Source organism: Bubalus kerabau, chromosome 7 (assembly GCF_029407905.1).
Source record: "Bubalus kerabau isolate K-KA32 ecotype Philippines breed swamp buffalo chromosome 7, PCC_UOA_SB_1v2, whole genome shotgun sequence".
NCBI lineage: Eukaryota > Metazoa > Chordata > Mammalia > Artiodactyla > Bovidae > Bubalus > Bubalus kerabau.
Window position 1 is genome coordinate 10335327 of NC_073630.1, and position 25544 is coordinate 10360870.

Here is a 25544-nt window from a genome sequence, read left to right on the forward strand (position 1 = left end):
TCTATTGTTTCCTTCCCTAAGTAGCAATAAATGCTAGGTATTTGAGAACTCACTGTGCTTGTTTGATGTGATTGAGTATATACTAAATATAAGAGATGCCATTCAGATATCCTTTATTATTTATCGTCTGCTTATAAAACCACACGAAAATTTCCCTCAGGTTGTCTCCTGCATCCCTGTGGTGGGCAAATGACATTTTCTTAGGGCTGGAGGTGGAAGAGAACGTGGGCTAAGTATCTGTGTTGTTGTTCAGTTGCTAAGTTATGTCTGACTCTACGACCAAGTGGACCTCAGCACACCAGGCTCCCCTGTCCTTCAGTGTCTCCCAAAGTTTGCTCAGACTCATGTCCGTTGAGTCGGTGATGCTATCCGTGACAGGGCTTTAATTCATTCCCCTCTTTCTGGATGAGAAAAATCATTCTGAAATGAACACCACAGGTTTGTTTCCTGTCCTCTACACCCTGCTGCTCTTATGCTCCTCTCCTCTCTCCCTCCCTTCCCTTCAAGCCCTGACCCTTCTTTTATTCAGTCAGCGCTTGGGGAGGATTAACCATATGTAGTGCATTGATCCTCATCCTCCCCTGGAGGAGCAGGGAAGCGCTGGTGGTGATGACAAAGGAATCAGAGTAGGCTGGGAAGAAAAATGAAGTTCTGTGGACACAAGGTGCCCTGTTGGTATTGGAAACTCTCCCCATTACTCTGATACTGTGCCATCTCTCGACATATGATATCCTTGCCTTCTAGTCAGTATCATTCTCTGACTTGGATAGAAAAGGTTGTGGTGGAGTCTGAGGCTGCAGGTTGGATAGCTGATACTGACGTTAGATATTATCCAGGTCAGGATGCTGCAGAAGGTTCTGTTGAGTGCAGCCATCTGGACTGAGTTGGAGCTGTTGCTTCAGACCTATTTTAGGCCCAGCTTCAGTGCTTCACAGAGAAACCTTGAAAAAAGCTGAAACTATTCTTTGTTTCTTTAACGTGCCAATAAAGCAAAATATGAAAAGCCCTGAATCTTTGTAGGATAGTTACTTTGTGTCCACAAGTAGTACAGTCTGAAGTATTCCTTTCTCTAAGAAAGTGGTTTGATTAACCAACTTTAATTTTCCTGTGAAATTCAGCATAAAACTTAGTTTCATTCCTTTTATAAATATGGTATCTGATATATGTAGTTGAATTTTAAATTTAACTGTAATTAACATTGTTGGAACCGGAAAACAAAACATTGATGAGAAGGAAGTGAAAGTAGCATATTGTTGTAGAAAGAGGGCAGGTTAAAGTTTAAACAACTAGAAGAGTGGTATACATTAAATATGTAAGATAAAGAAAAAAGCAACTGAAAATAGAATATGACTTAGAAAGGTATTGCTCTTTCTTATAAACACTGAAACCTGTACACTTTTATTTAAGCTATTAAGCCTAGGTATTTGTTTAGGTACAGAGATTGGTCAAAAAATGTGTTGACTCTGTTACCATGACACATGAAGAATCTCTTAATGACCCAAGAAAAAGCATCTGTGTAGTGACATACTCCATTTTTATAAGACACTCTTAAGATTTATTTCAGTTCAGTTCAGTCCTCAGTCGTGTCCGACACTTTGCGACCCCATGGACTGCGGCATGCCAGGCTTCCCTGTCCATCACCAATTCCCAGAGCCTACTTGAACTCATGTCCATTGAGTCAGTGATGCCATCCAACCATCTCATCCTCTGTTGTCCCCTTCTCCTCCCGCCTTCAATCTTTCCCAGCATAAGAGTCTTTTCCAATGAGTTGTTTCTTTGCATCAGGTGGCCAAAGTATTGGAGTTTCAGCTTCAGCATCAGCCCTTCCAATGAATATTCAGGACTGATTTCCTTTAGGATTGACTGTTTTGATCTCCTTACAGTCCAAGGAACTCTCAAGAGTCTTCTCCAACACCACTGTTCAAAAGCATCAATTCTTCGGCGTTCAGCTTTCTTCACAGTCCAACTCTCACATCCATACATGACTACTGGAAAAACCATAGCTCTGACTAGACGGACCTTAGTTGGCAAAGTAATGTCTCTGCTTTTGAATATGCTATCTAGGTTGGTCATAGCTTTTCTTCCAAGGAGCAAGCGTCTTTTAATTGCATGGCTTCAGTCACCATCTGCAGTGATTTTGGAGCCCCCCAAAATAAAGTCTGTCACTGTTTCCCCATCTGTTTGCTATGAAGATGGGACCAGACGCCATGATCTTAGTTTTCTGAATGTTGAGTTTTAAGCCAACTTTTTCTCTCCTCTTTCACTTTCATCAAGAGGCTCTTGAGTTCTTCTTTGCTTTCTGCCATAAGGGTGGTGTCATCTGCATATCTGAGGTTATTGATATTTCTCCCAGCAATCTTGATTCCAGCTTGTGCTTCATCCAGCCTGGCATTTCACATAATGTACTCTGCATATAAGTTAAATAAGCAGAGTGACAATATGCAGCCTTGATGTACTTCTTTCCCGATTTGGAACCAGTCTGTTGTTCCATGTCCAGTTCTAACTGTTGCTTCTTGACCTGCATACAGATTTCTCAGGAGGCAGGTCAGGTGGTCTGGTATTCCCATCTCTTTTAAGAATTTTCCACAGTTTGTTGTGATCCACACAGTCAAAGGCTTTGGCGTAGTCAATAAAGCAAAAGTAGATGTTTTTCTAGAACTCTTGCTTTCTCAATGATCCAGTGGATGTTGGCAATTTGATCTCTGGTTCCTCTCTCTTTTCTAAAACCAGCTTGAGCATCTGGAAGTTCACGGTTCATGTATTGTTGAAGCCTGGCTTAGAGAATTTTGAACATTGCTTTGCTAGCATGTGAGATGAGTGGAATTGTGCAGTAGTTTGAACATTCTTTGGTATTGCTTTTCTTTGGGATTGGAATGAAAACTGACCTTTTCCAGTCCTGTGGCCACTGCTGAGTTTTCCAAATTTGCTGGCATATTGAGTGCAGCACTTTCACAGCATCATCTTTTAGGATTTGAAATAGCTCAACTGGAACTCCATCACCTCTACTAGCTTTGTTTGTACTGATGCTTCCTAAGGCCCACTTGACTTCGCATTCAGGGATGTCTAGCTCTAGGTGAGTGATCACATCATCGTGGTTATATGGGTCATGAAGATCTTTTTTGTTTATCTTTTTTGTGATCTCTTCTGTGTATTCTTGCCACCTCTTTTTAATCTTTTCTGCTTCTGATAAGTCCATACCATATCTGTCCTTGATTGTGCTCATCTTTGCATGAAATGTTGTCTAGGTAGTTCTAATTTTCTTAAAGAGATCTCTAGTCTTTCCCATTCTATTGTTTTCCTCTATTTCTTTGCATTGATCACTGAGGAAGGCTGCTTTATCTCTGCTTGCTATTCTTTGGAACTCTACGTTCACATGGGTATATTTTTCCTTTTCTCCTTTGCCTTTTGCATCTCTTCACGGCTATTTGTAAGGCCTCCTCAGACAACCATTTTGCCTTTTTACACTTCTTTTTCTTGGGGATGGTCTTGATCCCTGCCTCCTGTACAATGTCATGAACCTCAGTCAATAGTTCTTCAGGCACTCTGTCTATCAGATCTAATCTCTTGAATGTATTTGTCACTTCCACTGTATAATCATAAGGGATTTGATTTAGGTCATATCTGAATGGCCTAGTGATTTTCCCTACTTTCTTCAATTTAAGTCTGAATTTGGCAATAGGAGTTCATGATCTGAGCCACAGTCAGCTCCCAGTCTTGTTTTTGCTGACTGTATAGAGCTTCTCCATCTTTGCCTGCAAAGAATATAATCAATCTGATTTCAGTGTTGACCATCTGGTGACGTCCATGTATAGCGTCTTCTCTTGTGTTGTTGGAAGAGGGTGTTTGCTATGACCAGTGCGTTCTTTTGAGAAAACTCTGTTAGCCTTTGCCCTGCTTCATTTTTTACTCCAAGGCCAAATTTGCCTGTTACTCCAGGTAATTCTTGACTTCCTACTTTTGCATTCCACTCCCCTATAATGAAGAGAACATCGTTTTGGATGTTAGTTCTGGAAGGTTGGTCTGGTAGGTCTTCATGGAACTGTTCAGCTTCAGTTTCTTCAGCATTACAGATTGGGGCATAGACTTGGATTACTGTAATATTGAATGGTTTGCCTTGGAAATGAACAGAGATTATTCTGTGGATTTTGAGATTGCACCGAAGTACTGCATTTTGAATTCTTTTGTTAATTATTGGGGTCGCAAAGAGTCAGACATGACTGAGCAACTAAATTGAGCGCTGTTTTATATTATACACCTAGTATTTATTTATCTTATAAATTGAAGTATGTGCTTTCTGACTGCCTATTGCCAATCCCCGATCCCCCCCACTCCCTGCCTCTGGTAATCACAAATCAATCTCTTTTTTCTATGAGCAATTTTGTTTTATTTTTAAGTATATTAATTTACAACACTATTTTAATTCCTGGTACACAACATAGTGATTTATATTTCTATAATTTTGAAATGATCACCACGAGTCTAGCTACCATCTGTCACCATGCAAATATACTACATAATTAATGACTAAGACCTAGAAGTCTTAAAAAGACACCAGTATCTCCAGAGATTCTGATTTAACTTGTTTAGAGTGTAACTTGGCTGTCAGGATTTTTGAAAGCTCTGGTGATCCAAAGTGCAGCCAGAGTTGGATACACTGACCTACACCAATTTTTTCTTTTGAGGCTGTACGTAATTCTAAGGCATGGAAAACCAGTGCTTTTTCTTGGGTCTTTATGTTTGATTTTGAGATTGTAGTTTATCCAAGGCATCTGTGGTTTGTTGGACTTGGGGTGAAGAATGAGAAAATAGTAACATGTCTATATTTTAAGTATGTGTTTGTGTCTGTGTTCAGCTGCTCCTTGGAATGGGGGAAGCAATTCAAATTTACATAATGACTGGTTTTAAGACCACGGTGGAGAGACAGTCTTGTTTGTGTGTTCTCAAGTGTCTGTTTTGTCTTACAGTTTTTCTCTATGCAGTTCAAGATGGCTTTTGTTCTCTTAACAGATTTCTGTGGTCATTTTTGTTAAAACACTTATCAAAAACCAGATGATCATAAACTTTGGCAAACATCTCGAGTCTGTTACATGCCCTCTTCCTTTCCCCTTATAATGCTGTCTTAACTCATCACTCTGAGAAAATAACCAAGAAAATTTACTTTGATAGTTGTGTTTTTATGATCATCTGGTTAATGTTTTAATATTGCTTTTTTCCCTCTCTTCTAGTGACAAGTACAGGAGACATAAAGCACTTTAAATTTTTCTCTAGTTCTAGATCATGATTAGATTTGGGGAAAATAAGTTGAAAAATAGCAGTTTTAGGAAAAGTGCTTATTATATAGCACTGTGCAGCATTTGGGGATTTAAAGGCCATTATTGATATGTCTTTTGTCTTTCTTATAAATTTATAGCTGTGTACTTTGAGCAAGACATTAAGAGGCATTACATTTTCATAGATTATTTACAATATAGATTGTATAGACGTTTTATAATGCATATTGTTGGAGTTTGGTGAACAGTTAAGCAAAAGATTAGTAATTTAAAAACCTTGATGTTACGGTAATTCAAAGCAGAGGGAGAAAGAAATCTGAAGCAGTCCTCTTGGTTTGGTTTCTCTGGGGAGGGTACTGAAGGGCCATCCCGGCTCCACAGCACCCCATGAGTTCGGCTGAGGCACTGAGCTGCAGTTCAGCTTCCCCTTCTGCCCGATCCTGCCTCCTTCATCCTGAGGAAATATTCTAGAACTCCTCCCAACCCCAAACTTCAAACATAAATCTCAGGTTCAGAGTCTGTTTCCCAGGTGTAAATCCTTCTGGGGGCAGGGGGGCTGAGGCCTGGCACCACATCCCCAGCTGCCACTGACAGGAAGGGAGTGAGGCCAGCGCCCAGGGCAGTTCCTGGAGGTCAGTGCAGCTGGGGGCAGTCCAGAGCTTACACTGAGGCAGCTGGTGGGGTGAGTGGTCCGTTCTGAAGGGAGAGAGGATCTGGATGGTGCACCCCCGCTCCTGTACATAAGTGAAACACAAAGTGGGAGATATATGGGGAAAGGGAGATGAGAAAAAGTCCCTGCTGTTCCATAATTTTTTTTTTTTTTTTTTGCTGTCATATTTAATCCCTCAGAATTCTTCTCCTGCTGTTGACTTCAGGATGATGAACCAAGCACATTACACCAGTTTAATAAATGATGAAACCATAGCAGTTTGGAGACAAAAGCTCTCAGAACACAACAATGCAAATACAATCAAGTATGTGGTTGCTTGTTTTCAGTTCTTTTCAAAGTGTATTGGAATTTCCAACTTAGTGATTTTCCCCTACTTCCATCTTGAGGTTGTGAATATAAATGGCGTTTTGCATTTGAGGGGTCATTTTTTGGGCACACATCTGGTGCCCTTAGCTTGAAATAACGTAGTAAGTTCCCCCATTTTCTTACAAGGTGTATTCCTCAATGTGCTTTGTTTGGACCTTAAAATTCCTAACTGATGAAGACCTGAGTTGGCCTTTCTGCCAAGAAAGCTTAGTGTTATTGTTGTTTAATTCCAAGAGTTTTCTTCATATGCTTGTTCTGAAGCATTCCAATCTAAGCTTATTTTACTTAATCAGAATAATTTAGCATTTTTATATTCAAAATGATTAGATGAGATAGAGAAAAAAGTACAGTTAAAGGATTGAGTCCTTTCAGCAAGTGTATTTCATTCTTAAAATTTTTTTTTCTTAATTTTTATATTTTTACACATTGTATTGGCTTTCCTCAGTTTTTCCATTTTTTGACAGAAGCTGATTCTTGGGGATGAATGAATCAGATTGTGTACTGGGTGATAGTTGTTCCCATATATGTATATAAAGCATTTTACTTTATGGAATAGATTGTAGAGGGGCAAATTGCCTGAGCCCTTTGGACACACCAGCTTTTTGAGTGGGGGATCATTGGGAATGCCCTAGAGCATCTCTGTGACAGTCCTCAGAAGCCCTCTAAGCTTGGTGACTCTGCCAGGGAGTTCAGTCTGGAAGGGGCAGGGAACAGGCTGGGGGGACTAGACTCACTGGGAAGATAGGGGTGTGGGGGCACTGAGACTCCCTTGGCTGGGACTTGACTGGTTCTCAGTTTTCTTATTTACAAGCAATAGGATATAAGGAATGATCTCCAAAGATCCTTCCTGACCTGGCTCCTGTGATTAACAGAAGTTACTGTGATCCCCTCCTCAACTGTATATTTGCTTTGTTCTTTCCCTTTTCCTTATACTAAATAAGAGGGTTCGAGCTTCCTGACATGTAGTATCACTGTGGGTCCTCAGAAACTAGCAGTTTCCCCCCAGAAAATCTAAGTAATAGGAATAAAAACTTAACTTCACTCATTTGTAGTTTCTTTCTAAGATGGGCAACAAAACAGAAGGAAGTATTTGTTCAGTTATTAGTTTGCAGAGATACTTTCTGTGTTGGTAAATAAAAGCTGGGCTTAGCTTTTTTGGTTTTATTTTGGGTTCGTGTTTGGAGGTGAGGGGGGGAAGTGTCTTAGACGGTTGATGGGAGGAAAGTCCAAGGTCATTATTATTAGGCCTGAGAGTTTTTTTTTGGCAACTTTAATACTCTTTATTTTAACATGATTTACGGATAATGTAAGTTCTTGTCCGTTTTGAGACAGGACACTGTTTTCCAAGGCTTCACCTGGGTAAGAAGGAGCAGCTATTATGGAAACTCTGGAATAGAGGAGTAATCTATTGCTGATGCTTAAATAACCATTTATTTATACTTATTAAAGACTTCTTTCCCGTTTTTCTTTCTGAGCAGTGGTGTTGTTCAGATATTATCTTCTGCGGCCTGTTGGAATGGAAGTTTTCTTGAGAAAAAGTAAGTGACTTAGTCTTAAAATAACCACGTGTGATGCAGGTGCTTACTCAGCAAAGGCTGAGAAAGGCTTGTGTTCTCTTTGCTGGTGGTTGGCCTTAACTCAGTGGGTAAGCTTACGATTTGCACAGCAACGGAAGTGCCTGATGGTGGTGAGAGGACACCAGGAAGGGCAGTGCTGATTCATGCCTAGCTGGCAGAGAAGCAGATCACCAAGAGAGAGGCAGTATCTCAGAAAGGGTTGGTGTGATCAAAAGTAAGATTTTTCAGGCTATTCCAAAATATTAATAATATTTGTTCTTAAATTCTTTTAAAAATATATATATATTTTATTGAAGTGTAGTTGACTTTGCAATGTTTCAGGTACACAGCAAGGTGATTCAGTTATACAGATACACATATATTATTTTTGAAATTATTTTCCATCATAGAGTAGACCTTTCTTGCTTGTTGCGTATCTATTTTTTAATTAGAAATCTAACATTCTGTTCATACTAAGTCAGACAAGTCAAATCAAAATGTCAAAATTTTTTTAGTTAGGCAAGAATTCATATATTTTCTAAAATATATATTATACATATTTATATGTATATGTATACAAAAGCTCTTCTACTATACTTAATAAGGGCTTGAGAAAGAACGAAAAAAACAGGAGAGATGGAGAAGTTGGAGAACATAAACTAAATGAAACGGGAGCATTGAATATGTAATAGAAAAAGTGAAACAAACTAGATAAAAGTAAAAAGATCATCATATAGGCCAGTTGTTTATAAACATGACTGCTCATTAGAAACATCTGGAGCTCTGGAGAAAAAAGCGATACCTGAGCATTTGTAGTTTTCCAAAAATTTCAAGCTAATTCTGATATGCCTCTGGATTTTTAAAAGTGATTACAGGTTTTTCTATTAGATCCTAGTTTTGTTGATATAGAATTTTATTATTTTTCTATTGACCAGTCATGATACAATGGTATTAAGTGAGTGATAGTTACATAGTCACAATAGCAAAAGATGTTAATCAGTTTTCACAATTAGTAGCCAAACAAAGAGAAGGAAATGGCAACCCACTCCAGTGTTCTTACCTGGAGAATCCCAGGGACGGGGGAGCCTGGTGGGCTGCTGTCTGTGGGGTCGCACAGAGTTGGACACGACTGAAGTGACTTAGCAGCAGCAGCAGCCAAACAAAAATAAAAGATAATTACAATTGCAAGCCATAATGGGAGCATGATTAACTTAACAATATAAATAATTACAATTTGAGGGGAGTATCAAGCAGAATGATGTGGTAGGTGAAAGTGCATACATGCACTTGTTTTCATCCACCCAGCTAGTGTATGTCTTTTAGTTGGTGCTTTTAATCTATTTACATTTAAGGTAATTATTGATATGTATGATCCTATTACCATTTTCTTAATTATTTTGGATTTATTTTCTGTAGGTCTTTTCCTTCTCTTGCGTTTGCTGCCTAGAGAAATTCCTTTGGCATTTGTTGTAAAGCTGGTTTGCTAATGCTGAATTCTCTTAACTTTTGCTTGTCTGAAAGCTTTTGATTTCTCTATCAAATCTGAAGGAGAGTCTTGTGGGGTAGAGTATTCTTGGTTGAGGTTCTTCCCTTTTATCACTTTAAATGTATCATGCCATTCCCTTCTGGCTTGTAGAGTTTCAAATCAGCAGATAGCCTGATGGGAGTTCCCTTGTATGTTATTTGTCATTTTTCCCTTGTTGCTTTTAATATTTTATCTCTGGTCTTTAATTTTTGTCAGTTTGATTACTGGGTGTCTGGGTGTGCTCCTCCTTGGGTTTATCCTGCCTGGGACTCTCTGTGCTTCCTGGACTTGGTTGACTTATTTCCTTTCCCATGTTTGGGAAGTTTTTAGCTATTATCTCTTCAAATATTTTCTCAGGTCCTTTCTCTACTCCTTCTGGGACCCCTATAATGCGAATGTTGGTGTGTTTAATGTTGTTCCAAATATCTCTTAGGCTGTCTTCATTTCTTTTCATTCATTTTTCTATATTCTGTTCTGTGGCAATGATTTCTACCATTCTGTCCTCCAGGTCATTTATTATTCTGCCTCATTACTCTGCAATTGATTCCTTCTAGTGTATTATTCATCTCTCTTTCTTTGTTCTTTCGTTCTTGTAGGTCTTTGGTAAACATTTCTTGCATCTTCTCAGTCTTTGCCCTATTCTTTTCCCGAGATCCTGAATCATATTTACTATCATTATTCTGAATTCTTTTTCTGGAAGATTGCCTGTCTCCACTTCATTTAGTTGTTTTTCTGAGATTTTACTTTGTCCCTTCATCTGGGATATAACTTTCTGCTCTTTCATGGTGATTAGCTTTCTGTAACATGGTTTTTGTTTTAGCTGCTGTGAGACTGTGCTTCTTCTTGCTTCTTCTGTCTGCCTTCTAATGGATGAGGCTAAGAGGCTTGTGTAAGCTTCTTGATGGTAGGGACTTGTGATGGGAAAAACTGCGTCTTGCTCTGGTGGGCAGGACCTTGCTCAGTAAAGCTTTACAATTATCTGCTGATGGGTGGGGTTGCACTCCCATCCTTGTAGTTTTTTGACCTGAGGCAACTTATCCTGGGGTCTAAAGGCTGTATGGTAGGGTTAATAGTGGACTCCATGAGGGTTTACACCAAGGGGGACCTTCCAGTGCCCTTGTCCCTGTGGTGAGCCCCTGCTGACCCACACCTCCACCGGAGGCCCTCCAACACTAGCAGGTAGTTTCGGTTCAGTCTTCGGTGGGGTCACTGCTCCTCTCCTCCCAGTCTTGGAAGGCATGCATTTTGTTTGTGCCCTCCAAGACCAGAGTCTGTTTCCCCCAGTCCTCTGGAAGGCCTATAATCAAATCCTGCTGGCGCTGAAGGCCATATTCCATGGGGATTCCTAGTCCCTTAGTTGGATCTCCAGGCTGGGAAGCCTCACATGGGGTTCAGAACCTTCACAACAGCGTGAGACTTTCTTTTTTATTGTTGTTCTCCAGTCTGTCGGTCACCACCTGGCAGGTATGAGATTTGATTTTATCATGATCGCATCCCCACCTAACATCTTGCTGTGGTGGCTTCTTTGTCTTTGGACATGGGGTATCTTTTTTTGGTGGGTTCCAGCGTCCTCCTGTTGATGGTTGTTCAACAGCTAGTTGAAATTTTGGTGATCTCACAGGAGGAGATGAGCACATGTCCTTTTTACTCTGCCATCTTGAACTGGAAGTGGACAATTCTGTTCTTAAATTCGTATTTCTTTAAATAATCTCCCTGTTTCTTTGACACCTTTCCCATGGTTTTTTCTTTCTCAAAAAAGAATGAATTTAGGGAAAGTTCCAAGAAGGCTCCAGGGACTCCTTGGACTCAGGGCCAGCCCAGCCCACCAGAAAATTGCATTTGGCCTAAACTCCCAGGTTGAAAATAGTGTTTCCTTGCTAGGCCTTATCCCGTCTCCAGATATTGTGGCCACAGAAGGGTCTCGTCATGGGTTTTGATCTTTGGTGATCCCAAGTCCCAACCTTCTCACCATCCTTTTTCTGTCTGTTGCAAGGCTAATGAAATCCCATGAAGAGAGACTTCAGTTCTGTGTGTCAGTTGCACCCCCTACCCCACCCCCAATTCTGTCCCTAACTGGGTTGTAAGAGGTTGCTTCAGGAACTCTGTTCAGTTACAATTAAAGATTGCCAAGTCATTTGTATCATTAGGGCAACTGAAATGAGCTCATCCAACTAATTTCATAATCAATACTTAGCCTTTTCCTCCAGGGAAAAAATTTTGTGTTGATGTTGGTCTTTTAGAACAGTGATTCTCAACCAGGCTGATTTGTTTCCCAGGGGATGTTCAGCATTGTCTCTTGACATGTTTTGGTTGTTACTGTGGTGGTGAGTATACTACTGGAATCTAGTGAGCAAAGGCCACGGGTGCTGCTAAGCATCTCACAATCCCACCCACCCAACAAAGAATTATCTGACAACCACAAAAGTCAGCAATCCCAAGGTTGAGAAACCTTATTCTAGAAGGACAATTTTTATGAAAGTTGGGAATGGCTCTTGTTAGATTTGTTAGATTGCTGCTGCTGCTGCTAAGTCGCTTCAGTCGTGTCCGACTCTGTGCGACCCCATAGACGGCAGCCCACCAGGCTCCCCCATCCCTGGGATTCTCCAGGCAAGAACACTGGAGTGGGTTGCCATTTCCTTCTCCAATCCATGAAAGTGAAAAGTGAAAGTGAAGTCGCTCAGTCGTGTCTGACTCCTAGTGACCCCATGGACTGCAGCTTACCAGGCGCCTCCATCCATGGGATTTGCCAGGCAAGAGTACTGGAGTGGGTTGCCATTGTCTTCTCCATTTGTTAGATTATCCAGCCTTAATTTGTTAGTTGCTCAGTGGTATCATGTCTGACTCTTTGCCACTGTATGGCCTGTGGCCCGCCAGGCTCCTCTGTCCATGAGATTTTCCAGGCAAGAATACTGGAGTGGGTTGCCATTTCTTCTCCAGGGGATCTTCCCCACCCAGGGATCGAACCCACATCTCCTGTGTCTCCTGAATTGGCGGGCAGATTCTTGACCACTGAGCCACCTGGGAATTCCCAAAGACCAGTTTAACAAAGCATAAATACATGTAGATAAAGTCTTTTGATTTTTCTTAGCAGCATAGCAGAAGGTACTTCTAAGCATATGGAAGGCTGCATATGGGATAGCAGAAACAATTTCTATGTTTTGGGCAAATTTATTTTTAGAACAATAGTGCAAAAGATTCAACAAACAGAGAAAGCCGAAGTAACTCCTCTTGATTGACAATTTAGGTTCCAATGCATATAATTACATAATTAAAATTTTTTCACGTTAGGAACTCTGCTTGTGTTTTTATAAATTGTAATATTGCCAACAGATGACATTAAAACTATCTGAATATGTTTGTTACACATAAGCAGAAGTCTGTTTTGCAAATAGTTCTTTTGTAATTAGTAGATGTGGTATGTTTAAGAGTGAAAATTTAAGAGACATTCTTTAAATCTCTAAAAGGCTGAAAGTTTGTTTAAAACAGATAAATGATTAGTTGTTAGGAAGTTAAAAACAGTTGTTGTTCAGTCATGTTTGACTTTTTGCGACCACATGGCTTGCCGCATGCCAGGCTGCCCTGTCCTTCACCATCTCCCAGAGTTTGCTCAAACTCAAGTCCATTGAGTTGGTGATGCCATCCAACCATCTTGTCCTCTGTTGTCCCCTTCTCCTCCCTCCATCAATCTTTCCCAGTATCAGGGTCTTTCCCGATGAGTTGGCTGTTCTCATCAGGTGGCCAAAGTATTGGAGCTTCAGCATCAATCCAAGGATTATTCAGGATAAAATTAGTCCTGGAGTGAATGTACTTGTATTCCTTATGTTAACTGAGTAATACACTAACTTTGCATTTATTATAGATCTGATATTAAAAAAACTTGCTTTGAACTTGATATTAGTTAATGAGTGGGCCACATTGCACAAGGGGTGTTTTTTGTACCTAGGCACAGCATCTGCCTTTGGTTCAAAGTACCACAATGACAGAAAGAGGCAAAAATACAAGAGTTAATCAGAAAAATAACATTCTGCCTATAAATTTCAAGAGTCTCACAGTAAGATGATGATCCTTATACTTTAATGACTTAAATTGTAAGATATCTTGAAAAAGGGATTCAGAGAGATTTATTCTGTTGGGTTTCCCCAAAGTTAATGTTTTCGTGCATCTTGTGTGCCAGGTGAAATTTAAATTGGATCAGTATGTGCAAACTATATATTGACTTTTTTATAATTCATCCCTATCAGAATGTTTGCTTTGTTTTTCTTCTATTACATGTTTTTTTTTTTGTTTGTTTAGAATTGATGAGCATTTTAAAACAAGTCCCAAAATCCCTGGAATTGATCTGAACTCAACTAGAGTGTTATTTGAGAAGTTGATGAACTCTCAGCACTCCATGATTCTAGAACAGGTATTTTTTTACTTCTATAAAGTATATGCTTAAAATGCATTTTTGCATTGAAATAAGTCAACTTTCAAGAAGAAAAAAAAGAGTAAGATGAAAAGGCAAAAGTCTTGTATAAATGTTAACTCTGTAAAATACATTAGGAATTTGTCCTAACTTTAAATTTCCTATTTAGCTTAAAGTTTTCTAAGGAAATCCCCACTCCCTAGAGTATAAGGTTGGCAAGGGCAGGGACCTTTGGCTTTTCTTTTCACTGATGTATCCTGATTGCCCAGACTGGTGCCTGGCTCGTAGATGTTCCTGAGTGCATACTGAATGAATAAGAGTTGAGAGTCTCTCAAATAATTTATGAGTTTAGAGATCAGGTAACTAGATTGAATTTCTCATTACTCTTTTCTCTCATACAGATCTTAAATAGCTTTGAAAGTTGCCTGATTCCTCAGTTATCGAGTTCACCACCAGATGTTGAAGCAATGAGAATCTACTTAATACTCCCAGAGTTTCCCCTGCTCCAGGATTCCAAGTATTACATAACGTTGACTATTCCCCTGGCTATGGCCATTCTGCGGCTGGATACAAACCCCAGCAAAGTCTTAGGTGAATTTGCTGCACAGTACCGGAAGTTTCTGCTTTATATTTTATTGGTGTGACCATTGGCTCCTGTTGGATTGAGATCCAAGATTTGTTATCATTTAATATGCTTAACACTTAAACATTTCTTTCTTTGCTGTTAATTTCTAATTTCAAGCCATATTTTCAGTTTAAACAAATTGAACCATTAATTAGGTTATTTGAAACCGTTTACACCAGACTTAGCTTGATTTTTAAATATTCACAAAGTTAGATTATTTGACTTAATTTTTTTTCCTCCTGTGCTTGCTAGTGGTTAATAGTGTCTCAAGTATTACTGTCCATCTGTTGTTCTTTCTCTTATAATTAATTTAGGGGGTGGGAGTGAAATGAACATTGTGGTGTGATACACAGGTCTCCAGAAAAGGAGAGGAAGAAAATGACCTAGTGGAGACTTACCAAATGTTTGTTTTGTTTTTCTTTTTTAGGACAGTTGAGTCCACACTGATTTTTGCAGGCTACGGACACTTTGCTGAGATAAGAACCTTCCGTTCCTCAGTGAATTGGAGAGTGTCTCTCATGGGAGTAGCGCCTGAGATGTTTTTATTAATCAAATGCAGAAAATCTGTCACCTGGCTTTTTCTTTTCATTTATTTTTTTTTCCTGGTAATTTTTTTTAGGTGTTCACTGCAGCTCAGTAACTTCTGTGTTCCATATGGACTAGGCTGTTACTTGAGTGTGGTCTCCCCACGAGTAGAGACCTGTATTGCTCAGGATGGAATACTGTCTTTTCCGTATTGCTCCCATCTTTGTAGAAGATACAAACACAGAAATAATCATGAATATGTTAGTCCTTAATTTTTTTTTAAGCTCACAAGCTCTTTGGGGTATATTTTCTCAGGTATTTTAGTAGACTGTGAGATAGAGATGGCCATCTCTGAAGGAATATTACCTGACTTTTAAGTTTTTAAAAAAATTATTTTATTATTATTTATTATTTTAATTTTCTCAGAGAGAATAGCACAAAAAGATCAGAATAGTTCAGTTTTACACTTAGTTTGTTTTTAAATTCTAATCATAGAAATTGAAAAGAGTACTTCAAAGAAGAGAAAACACTGCAAGTAACCATCACACAAATTCACGATGATCAATATTTTGCCCTTTTAGTTTTCTCTGTTCTCCCTACCACTACCTTGTAATCTTTTCTGGAATACACTTGAAAAATCTTGGACATTCTATTACTTCATCCTATAAGTATGTCAATGTGACTGAGTTTGTTTCTGACAACGTAAAACCAGTGGTATAGTCTTCTTGTCTGGTCATGAGAAGGTATTGTTTGTTAAGACACAGAAATATGTAGTTTTTCAACTAATGATGCCTCTTGAAAGGAAGGACTGGTTGCCATATTTGGTGCTGCATCTGGGGTGTGTGGTCCTCGGCATCCCTGGTGCAGGACCCAAGTGGTGGCTGAGAAGGGGGCTGAAGGGCTAGGATCTGTGGATGCCCCTGCCCAAAGTATATGCCTGAGCATCTTGACCACAAATGTCCTTTAGACTGAAATTTTAGATTAGCCTTCTGATTGAGTCTTTGAGGGAAACAATCAGATGAAGCTTTATAAAAAAGCTCCAAGGTTCTCCTGCAGCCACCACTCTCTCTGGAAATGCTTTAATGGATTCTTTTTAAAGTCAGTTTTGGGAAACTGTGTTTTAGACTAATGCTTATCTTCTAGCTGGAGCAGTTTTTAGTTAGTAGACAGAAGACATACATACTTGATCAAGATCACATGTTGAAATATATCTTTTTTTTCTTTTCTAAAGATAACTGGTGGTCTCAGGTATGCCCGAAATACTTCACGAAACTGGTAAACCTCTATAAAGGTGCAGTCGTTTATCTGCTGAGAGGAAGAAAGACATTCTTAATCCCTGTACTGTTTAACAATTATATTACAGCAGCTCTCAAGCTCTTGGAGAAGTTATACAAGGTAAGCATAGAGAAGACCCAGAGGGGAGAGGGGTGGAGAGAGAGTAGGATGAAATGATCTACCTGCATGTTCAGTGGGAAGCTATTTTCCAGGCATCTGGGTCTTAACTGTCCTTGTTTCGTTCTTCATCAGGTAAATCTTAAAGTGAAACATGTGGAATATGACACATTTTACATTCCTGAGATTTCCAGTCTCGTGGACATTCAGGAAGACTACCTCATGTGGTTCTTGCATCAAGCAGGAATGGTAAGAATTCATGTGAAGCATATCTTAAAGCTTGACTCTTTTCTCAGAGCACAAGGACAAGAAAAAAAAAATCGGAGCTCTATAATTTGTCCTTGACTTTGATGTTAATGTCACACCTGTGCTTTATTGACTGGCTTTTGCATTCTTAAAACACTGAAGTACTTTGAGTAATCATAAGTACTCATAAGCAGTCACAAACGGGTAGTCACCCGAATGGCATCATTTTAATTAGTTGCCAACATTAAAAAAAATCAAGGTATCTGAAGTAGTCAAACTCATAGAAACATAAAGTAGAAAAGTGGTTGCCAGGGTCTAGTGAGGAGAAATTGAAGAGTTTTTTTTAATGGGTTTAGACCTTTTTTAAAAAATGAAGTATAGTTGGTTTACAATATTGTGTTAGTTTCAGGTACACAGCAAAGTGATTCATCTTTCTATATCTATAACTCTATGTTCCTTTTCAGATTCTTTTCCCTTATAGAGTATTACAAAATATTGAGTATAATTCCCTGTGCTATTACAGTAGGTCCTTGTTATCTGTTTTGTATATAGTGGTGTGTACATGTTAATCTCAGACTCCTAATTTATCCTTCCCCCACCATGCCCGTTTGGTAACCATGAATTTGTTTTCTAAGTCTGTGAGTGTGTTATGTCCATTTGTGTCAATTTTTAGATTCCACATGTAAGTGAAATCACGTGATATTTGTCTTTTTCTGTGTGGCTTACTTAGTATAATAATCTCTAGGACTTTCAGTTTTGCAGGATGAAAAAATTCTGGAGATTCATTGCACAATAATGGAAATGTATTTGAGACTAATCAATCTAACACGGTAAAGATGGTAAACTTTGTGTCTTTTACCACAATTTAAAAAGTCAAGGAACATAAAATGAATTTCTGGCCTTTCTTGAGACCTGGGAAGACCTGGCAGCATGACCTGTCTCCCAGATGGTGCCAGCTGGCTGGAGTTCAATAGGGGCTCTTTAGATATGGCTTATACATGCCAGAGTCCCCACTGCAGTTTGATTTTGACATTGAGGAAAGGATCATTTGCTATTATCTTCATCTAACAGCTAGTCAGCTTGAGTCATCTTATGTCAGCTGCCTGAACCCTACAGGATGCCTGGTTTGGGATTATGTGTGTGAAGATGTCACATATCCCTGACCTAGTTCTCGCTTACATTACAGCTGTGGGTTTGCCTGCCACCGTTGAGTTGGCTGTATAGTTTGTTTGTAGACTGGCTTGGGATATATGCAAGGCTTTTTAGGATCACCCATCTGTGGATTATGTATAAATTTGAGTGATGTCAGAAAACAGAGTGATAATATGGTTATTTAGTGAAGCCATGCAGAGCAGACATGTTTGAGATGAGTCCTTGCCAATTTAACAGTTTCATCACTGACATGTAGGCAATATTTTCCTATACCCTGCAGGGATTTTGGGGGTCAGTTTTTGTCATTGTTTAGTCACTAAGTTGTGTCCAACTCTTTTTTTGACCCTGTGGGCTGTAGCCTACCAGGCTCTTCTGTTCATGGGATTTCCCAGGCAAAAACACTGCAGTGGGTTGCATTTACTTCTCAGGGGGATCTTCCCCAACCCAGGGATTGAACCCAAGTTTCCTACATTGGCAGGTGGATTCTTAATCACTGAACTACCAGGGAAGTCCTTTGGAGGTCAGTAGTGGTTTTCCAAAAGCAAGTCATTTAAATAGGTTTCTTTAAGGAAGATTTTTTTCTTTGTCAAATACCAGATGATCAATGCTGGAGACTATTGAGTGTTTTAATATGGGTTTTGATTACCTTAAAAAGCCAAAATACTTTTCAGAAAAGTGGATAAATCTTCTAAATGGGTTTACGTAGGCATGGAAGCTAGCAATGAACTCTGTTTTCATCTCCTAATTTAGAAGTTGTAAGCAGACAAACTTCTCTGTTTTATGAATTCATGAATATTCATTGACTCATAAAATGTTAAGAGCTTCAGTAAGTCTTATGAATTATTTAGCCAGCTGCTTTGTTTCTAGGTGAGAAATTGGAGTCTCAGAGAAGCTAAACAGTTTTTCCACCGACTCAGTTAGCTTAAAAGCCAATTGTTCTGACTTCTAATCTACTCTTTCTGTGACTTGGTACTGAATCCTAGTGGACTCTAATTTACTTTGACCCTAAAAAAGAAGTTGTTGGTGTTAAAAATATAGGTTATCATGGCTGTGGTCTCTGAATGGAGTACTTAAGTGAACAACTTCTATAACTTTTTTTATTGTTCCTTTCTCTTAATAGTTGATAAACAAATATAAGCCTTAAATACCAGCTGCTCATCTCCTCTTCAATAATTAAGGTTATTACAGAAAGATACAAAATTGGGTAAAATAACGTGACCTTTTGTGATTTTTGTGGAATTTTTTTCTGTTATATAATACTATTAGAAATTAAAGTTTAAATTTCTTGATATCTTGGATTTTAACCTAAAATGCTAAAGCTTTTTCATGTATTTGTTTTTTTTTTTTTTTGAGGTATAATTGACATGTCACATTATTTCAAGTGTATACCCTAATGACTTGATATTTAAACACACTGAAATGATCACTGTAAGTCTAGTTACTGTCTGTTACCACACATAGTTGCAAATCTTTTTCTTAGATAACTTTTAAGAATTACTCTCTTAGCAACTTTAGCAACTGAAATATGCAGTGCTGTTTTACTCTCTGTAGTCACCATGCTGTACATTATATTACTGTGACTTGTTTTATGACTGAAATTCTGTGCCTTTGACCCATTTTGCCCACCCTCCATCCCTTCTTCTCTCTGGCAGTCACCTAACCTGTCTCTTATCTATGAGTTTGTTGTGGTTTTGCTTGTTGAGATTCCAAGCAAATCTTGGAATATATTCACTTCCAAATATCAATGGAATTGTATTGCGCTTGTCTTCGTCTGACTCACTTCAAGGCCCATCCAAGTCATTGGAAATGGCAAGATTCCATTCTTTTTGTCTGAGTGTTACTGTTTGTGCACTCAGTAAAGCCAATTTCTGACACCAGGTTGTGGGAAGGAAAATATAGCATTTATTGCAGAGTGCCAAGCAAGGAGCCCAGGGCAGCTAGTGTTCAAAACACCTGAACTCCCCAGTGGGCTTCAGGAAAGCATTTTAATGGCCACAGGAGGGAAGGGAGTTGCAGGGTGTGTAATCAGCCCGTGCACAAACCTGGTTGATGGGGAGGCAAGAGGGCAGTGTCATTGTCAATCCTCGGACTGCAGTACGTCTGGGGGCTGTGTGCTCATGGTCGTCAGGTAGTAATTTCTTGGCATTTGGTGGGGATTTTAGTATCTGCTGCACAGCTCAGGAAATGTGCTCCAGGTACCGTTATCTAGGTCCTTCAGAAAGGAGCTAAAACAGGATGGTGGGAGGGGTCTGTTCTAGAAAAGCCCCATAACGTCAGGCTTGGTTACATGAGTAATATTCCACTGTGTATGCCTTATCTTCTTTCTCCATCCATATATCTATGGACGCTTAGGTTGTTTCCATATCTTGGCTAATGTAATAAGGCTGCTCTGAATATGGGGATACATATATCTTTTTGAATTAGTGTTTTTTGTATTATTTGGATAAATATCCAGAAGTAGAACAGCTGGATCATATGGTAATTCTATTTTTAATTTTTTGAGGAACCTTCATACAGTTTTCCATAGTGGCTGTACCCGTTTAAATTCCTGCCAGCAATGCATGAGGAGTCTCATTTCTCTATATCCTTGCCCCAAAATAGTATTTTTTGTTAAAAGCAGTTTGGACAGATGTGAGGTGATATCTCAGTATGGTTTTGATGCACTCATCTCACATGCTAGTAAAGTAATGCTCAAAATTCTCCAAGCCAGGCTTCAGCAATCTGTGAACCGTGAACTTCCTGATGTCCAAGCTGGTTTTAGAAAAGGCAGAGGAACTAGAGACCAAATTGCCAGCATCCGCTGGATCATGGCAAAAGCAAGAGAGTTCCAGAAAAACATCTATTTCTGCTTTATTGACTATGCCAAAGCCTTTGACTGTGTGGATCACAATAAACTGTGGGAAATTCTGAAAGAGATGGGAATACCAGACCACCTGACCTGCCTCTTGAGAAATTTGTATGCAGGTCAGGAGGCAACAGTTAGAACTGGACATGGAACAACAGACTGGTTCCAAATAGGAAAAGGAGTTCGTCAAGGCTGTATATTGTCACCCTGTTTATTTAACTTATATGCAGAGTACATCATGCGAAATGCTGGGCTGGAAGAAGCACAAGCTGGAATCAAGATTGCCGGGAGAAATATCAATGATCTCAGAGATATGCAGATGACAGCACCTTTATGGCAGAAAGCGAAGAGGAACTAAAAAGCCTCTTGATGAAGGTGAAAGAGGAGAGTGAAAAAGTTGGCTTAAAACTCAACATTCAGAAAATGAAGATCATGGCATCCAGTCCCATCACTTCATGGGAAATAGATGGGGAAACAGTGGAAACAGTGTCAGACTTTATTTTTTTGGGCTCCAAAATCACTGCAGATGGTGACTGCAGCCATGAAATTAAAAGACGCTTACTCCTTGGAAGGAAAGTTATGACCAACCTAGATAGCATATTGAAAAGCAGAGACATTACTTTGCCAACAAAGGTCCGTCTAGTCAAGGCTATGGTTTTTCCAGTGGTCATGTATGGATGTGAGAGTTGGACTGTGAAGAAGGCTGAGCGCCGTTAAGAATTGATGCTTTTGAACTGTGGTGTTGGAGAAGACTCTTGAGAGTCCCTTGGACGGCAAGGAGATCCAACCAGTCCATTCTGAAGGAGATCAGCCCTGGGATTTCTTTGGAAGGAATGATGCTAAAGCTGAAACTCCAGTACTTTGGCTACCTCATGCGAAGAGTTGACTCATTGGAAAAGAGTGATGCTGGGAGGGTTTGGGGGCAGGAGGAGAAGGGGACAACAGAGGATGAGATGGCTGGATGGCATCACTGACTCGATGGACATGAGTCTGGGTGAACTCCGGGAGTTGGTGTTGGACAGGGAGGCCCGGCGTGCTGCGATTCATGGGGTTGCGAAGAGTTGGACATGACTGAGCAACTGAACTGAACTGAACTGATGATTAATGAGGTTGAGCATCTTTGCATGTGCCTATTGGCCATCTGTGTGTTGACTTTGGGAAAATGTTAAGGTTCTCTGCCCATTGTCTGTCTTTTTTTTTTTTTTTATTGAGTTGTATGAATTCTTTGTGTATTTTGTTAACACCTTATCAGACATAGTGTTTGCTAATACCTCTCCCATTCTGTAGGCTGCCTTTTCATATTGTTGATGGTTTCCTTTGCTGTACAGAAGCTTTTTTTTTTTTTTTTTTTTTTTTTATTTTATTTTTAAACTTTACATAACTGTATTAGATTTGCCAAATATCAAAATGAATCCACCACAGGTATACATGTGTTCCCCATCCTGAACCCTCCTCCCTCCTCCCTCCCCATTCCATCCCTCTGGGTTGTCCCAGTGCACCAGCCCCAAGCATCCAGTATCGTGCATCGAACCTGGACTGGCAACTCATTTCATACATGATATTTACATGTTTCAATGCCATTCTCCCAAATCTTCCCACCCTCTCCCTCTCCCACAGAGTCCATAAGACTGTTCTATACATCACTGTCTCTTTTGCTGTCTCGTACACAGGGTTATTGTCGCACATATGGACACCTTATCTTCGACAAAGGAGGCAAGAATATACAATGGATTAAAGACAATCTCTTTAACAAGTGGTGCTGGGAACTCTGGTCAACCACTTGTAAAAGAATGAAACTAGAACACTTTCTAACACCATACACAAAAATAAACTCAAAATGGATTAAAGATCTAAACGTAAGACCAGAAACTATAAAACTCCTAGAGGAGAACATAGGTAAAACACTCTCTGACATACATCACAGCAGGATCCTCTATGACCCACCTCCCAGAATATTGGAAATAAAAGCAAAAATAAACAAATGGGACCTAATTAACCTTAAAAGCTTCTGTACAGAAGCTTTTTAGTTTGATCTAATTCCCTTCTTTATTTTTGCTTTTTTTGTCTTTGATTTTTGAAGTCAGATCCAAAACATCACTGCCAAGACTGATATATCAAGTTGCTTACTACCTATGTTTTCATCTATGAGTTTATGATTTCAGATCTTACATTCTAGACTGTGATCCATTTTCAGCTAATTTTTATATATAGTAAGTAAGTAAGATAGTGATCATTTTGTTCATTTGTACGTGCCTGTCCAGTTTTCTCAACACCATTTATTGAAGAGATTGTCCTTTTCCCATTGTGTGATCTTGCCTCCTTTTGATTGAACATATATTCATAGGCTTATTTATGAGCTTTTAAATGATAGTAATGAACAATAAGTGGATTTTCCCCAGCCTTATTGAGGTATAATTAACAAACAAAATTGTAAATATTTGAAGTGTACAATGTGATGATTTGATGCACATATACATTGTGAAATGATTACAAAGGTCAAGTTAATTATCACATCCAATACCTCACAGAGTTAACTTGTTTCCTGTGTGTCTTAAGAATGCTTAAGATGTATTCTCATCAGGTTTCCAGTATATAATGTGTATAACTGTAGTCACTATGCCGTACTTTAGTTCCTTAGAACTTTCTTGTAACCGAACCGATTGTACCCTTTCACCTACATTTCCCCATCTCCTCCCTCACCCACCTCTCTCCCCCCATCCTCTAGCAACCATCATTCTTCTATTTCTATGAGATTGGGTGGTTTTTTTTTTAGATACCACATATACATGACACCATGCAGTATTTATCTTTCTCTGTCTGGCTTATTTCAGTTAGCATAATGTCCTTTAGTTTCACCCATATTTTTGTAAATGGCAGGATTACCTTCTTTTTTTATGACTGAATAATATTTCACCGTGTGTGTGTACATGTTTATGTGTCCGTGTGTGCATCTCACACTACGTGAGTTTTATGTGTTAACTTTTTTAGCTTGGTGTAGTAGCCAAGGCAGTATAGTTTACAGTTTGTAGCACGTGCTTTACCGTAGTCAAAAAGAACCGGTTTCAGTCTCAGCTCAGGCCTACTACCTATGTGACCTTACACAAGTTCCTTAATTTCTGTAAGCCTAGCATCCTCATTTAGAAATGTGAATTCTAATAGTATTGTGAGAATTAAATGGGAAAAAGCATGGAAAGGCCTTACTTTGCCAAGCACTTAATAAGTCCTGAAGTGTTAGTCGCTCAGTTGTGTCAGCTCTGTGCAACCCATAGACTGCAGCCTGCCAGGCTCCTCTGTCCATGGGGATTCTCCAGGCAAGAATACTGGAGTGGGTTGCCATGCCGTCCCCCAGGGGATCTTCCCAACGCAGGGATCGATCCTAGGTCTCCTGAATTGCAGGCAGATTCTTTACCAGCTGAGCTACCAGGGAAGCCTGGTCATAAGCCCTGGTAGCTATTTTTCAGTAAGCAGTCTTGGGCGCCTAATGTATATCGCATGCCTGCTAGTCACTGGGAATGGCGACACCAATGGGATATGGTGGCTGCCTCTGTGACATGCTTAGTGTAGTGAAAAAGGAATTACAGAGGGACACACACGTGTGTGCCAAGGACTGTGGCGTACAAAAGAAACATTCTAAAGTGACTGACTTGTTTATTTTAAAGAAGAGATGGTAGTGGCTTATTTATTTCAATTAATAAACTGCTGTCATCTACACTTGGAAACCAGATAAACAGAGCACAGAATGAGTGATGCCGTGGGCTCCCATGGGGCAGCACAAGTGAGAAAGTCAGTGATACAGAGGAAATGCTTCAAAAATAAAGACTGGAGTCTATGTGACATTGGCTGTATGTGTTGTACGGGGCCGTGTTTTGGTTCCAGGTGCCAGGATTGTGCACCGCTGTATTTGCCTGCACGCCAGTGGTACTGGGGGCCAGGCGTGCCCACTGAGGGTACAGGAGCACCCGGTGGCAAGCAGGCCCTGAGGCAGAGGCCTCCGTGCTCCCTCCCTGGCACGACGGGCGCTCATGCTGTGACTCTTGTCCCCAGTCACAGCCACAGTTAGGAAAGATTGGCTTGGGATGTAAAAAGATATTCCTAGTTCTCCAGCTCTCCAGTTCTGTATCATGTATTTATTCATTGCTCCTGTTTCATATACTTAAGAAAAATGATTTAAGGTGACAGGGACACCCCATTTCAAGCAGGAACACTTGAAATGTAATCCACCAGTGGTACTTTGCTAGTTTTAGGTTTGGGAGACTCACTTTTGGGGAATGAATGGCCCAGGCCAAGTAGCCTCTCAGGAGAGGGTCACATATCTTACCCGTTCATATACATCTTTCCAGGTTAGGGAGAGCAGTCAGGAAGCAGAATCATAATATTGCTGTTTCAGTATTTAGTTCATGTAATCTGGAAACGCTAGTACTAATACCACTTCTAAAATATTCAGCATCTACAAAATAAAAATCAGTGAAATTAAACCGTTAAATTTTAAATACAAAATCTCAGACTTGTAAAAAAATAAAGTTTGTAGACACGTAAACAGACTTTCTTATAGGCCTTCTGCTGCTTTTAACTGAACACCCTTCCCTTGTTCGCTTTCCACAGAGTCAGCACCTCAGTCCTCCCCTGCGGTGGGGGTCTTCTGGACCATCAGTTCTCTTGCCTTGGCTCTGGTTCCCAAGAGTAATTTCTTTCCAGCCATCGTACCCTGCTGAAAGCATGATAACCCTGCCCCTCCAGAAGGGAGATCAGCCTAACCTCCAAAACTGGGCTTTTTCAGGATTTTTGGTGGGGGTTGCAGGGAGAGGATGGCAGGAAAGAATTGGAGAACTAGAGTGGGAGAGAGCTAAGAAATACAGACAGAGCTGCTGATTGATGTCTGAAATAACTACATTGTACCAACAAAAATACTAGTATTTACTACATATAGTTGTCCCTCCATATCCATGGAGGATTGGTTCCAGGAGTCC

General features: G+C 39.8%; 1 protein-coding gene across 9 annotated transcripts in view; it reads left to right on the forward strand.

The window, feature by feature from the left end:
• The window catches only part of HERC3 (HECT and RLD domain containing E3 ubiquitin protein ligase 3), a 144660-nt gene that overhangs the window by 65014 nt on the left and 54102 nt on the right, over positions 1–25544 (forward strand). For all 9 annotated transcript variants that reach the window (XM_055587616.1, XM_055587608.1, XM_055587612.1 and 6 more), the window contains 6 exons: positions 6120–6244; positions 7785–7844; positions 13681–13792; positions 14194–14383; positions 16174–16337; positions 16470–16583. In XM_055587616.1, the coding sequence (XP_055443591.1) occupies positions 6120–6244; positions 7785–7844; positions 13681–13792; positions 14194–14383; positions 16174–16337; positions 16470–16583 (765 nt within the window). The remainder of the gene's footprint in view (positions 1–6119; positions 6245–7784; positions 7845–13680; positions 13793–14193; positions 14384–16173; positions 16338–16469; positions 16584–25544) is intronic.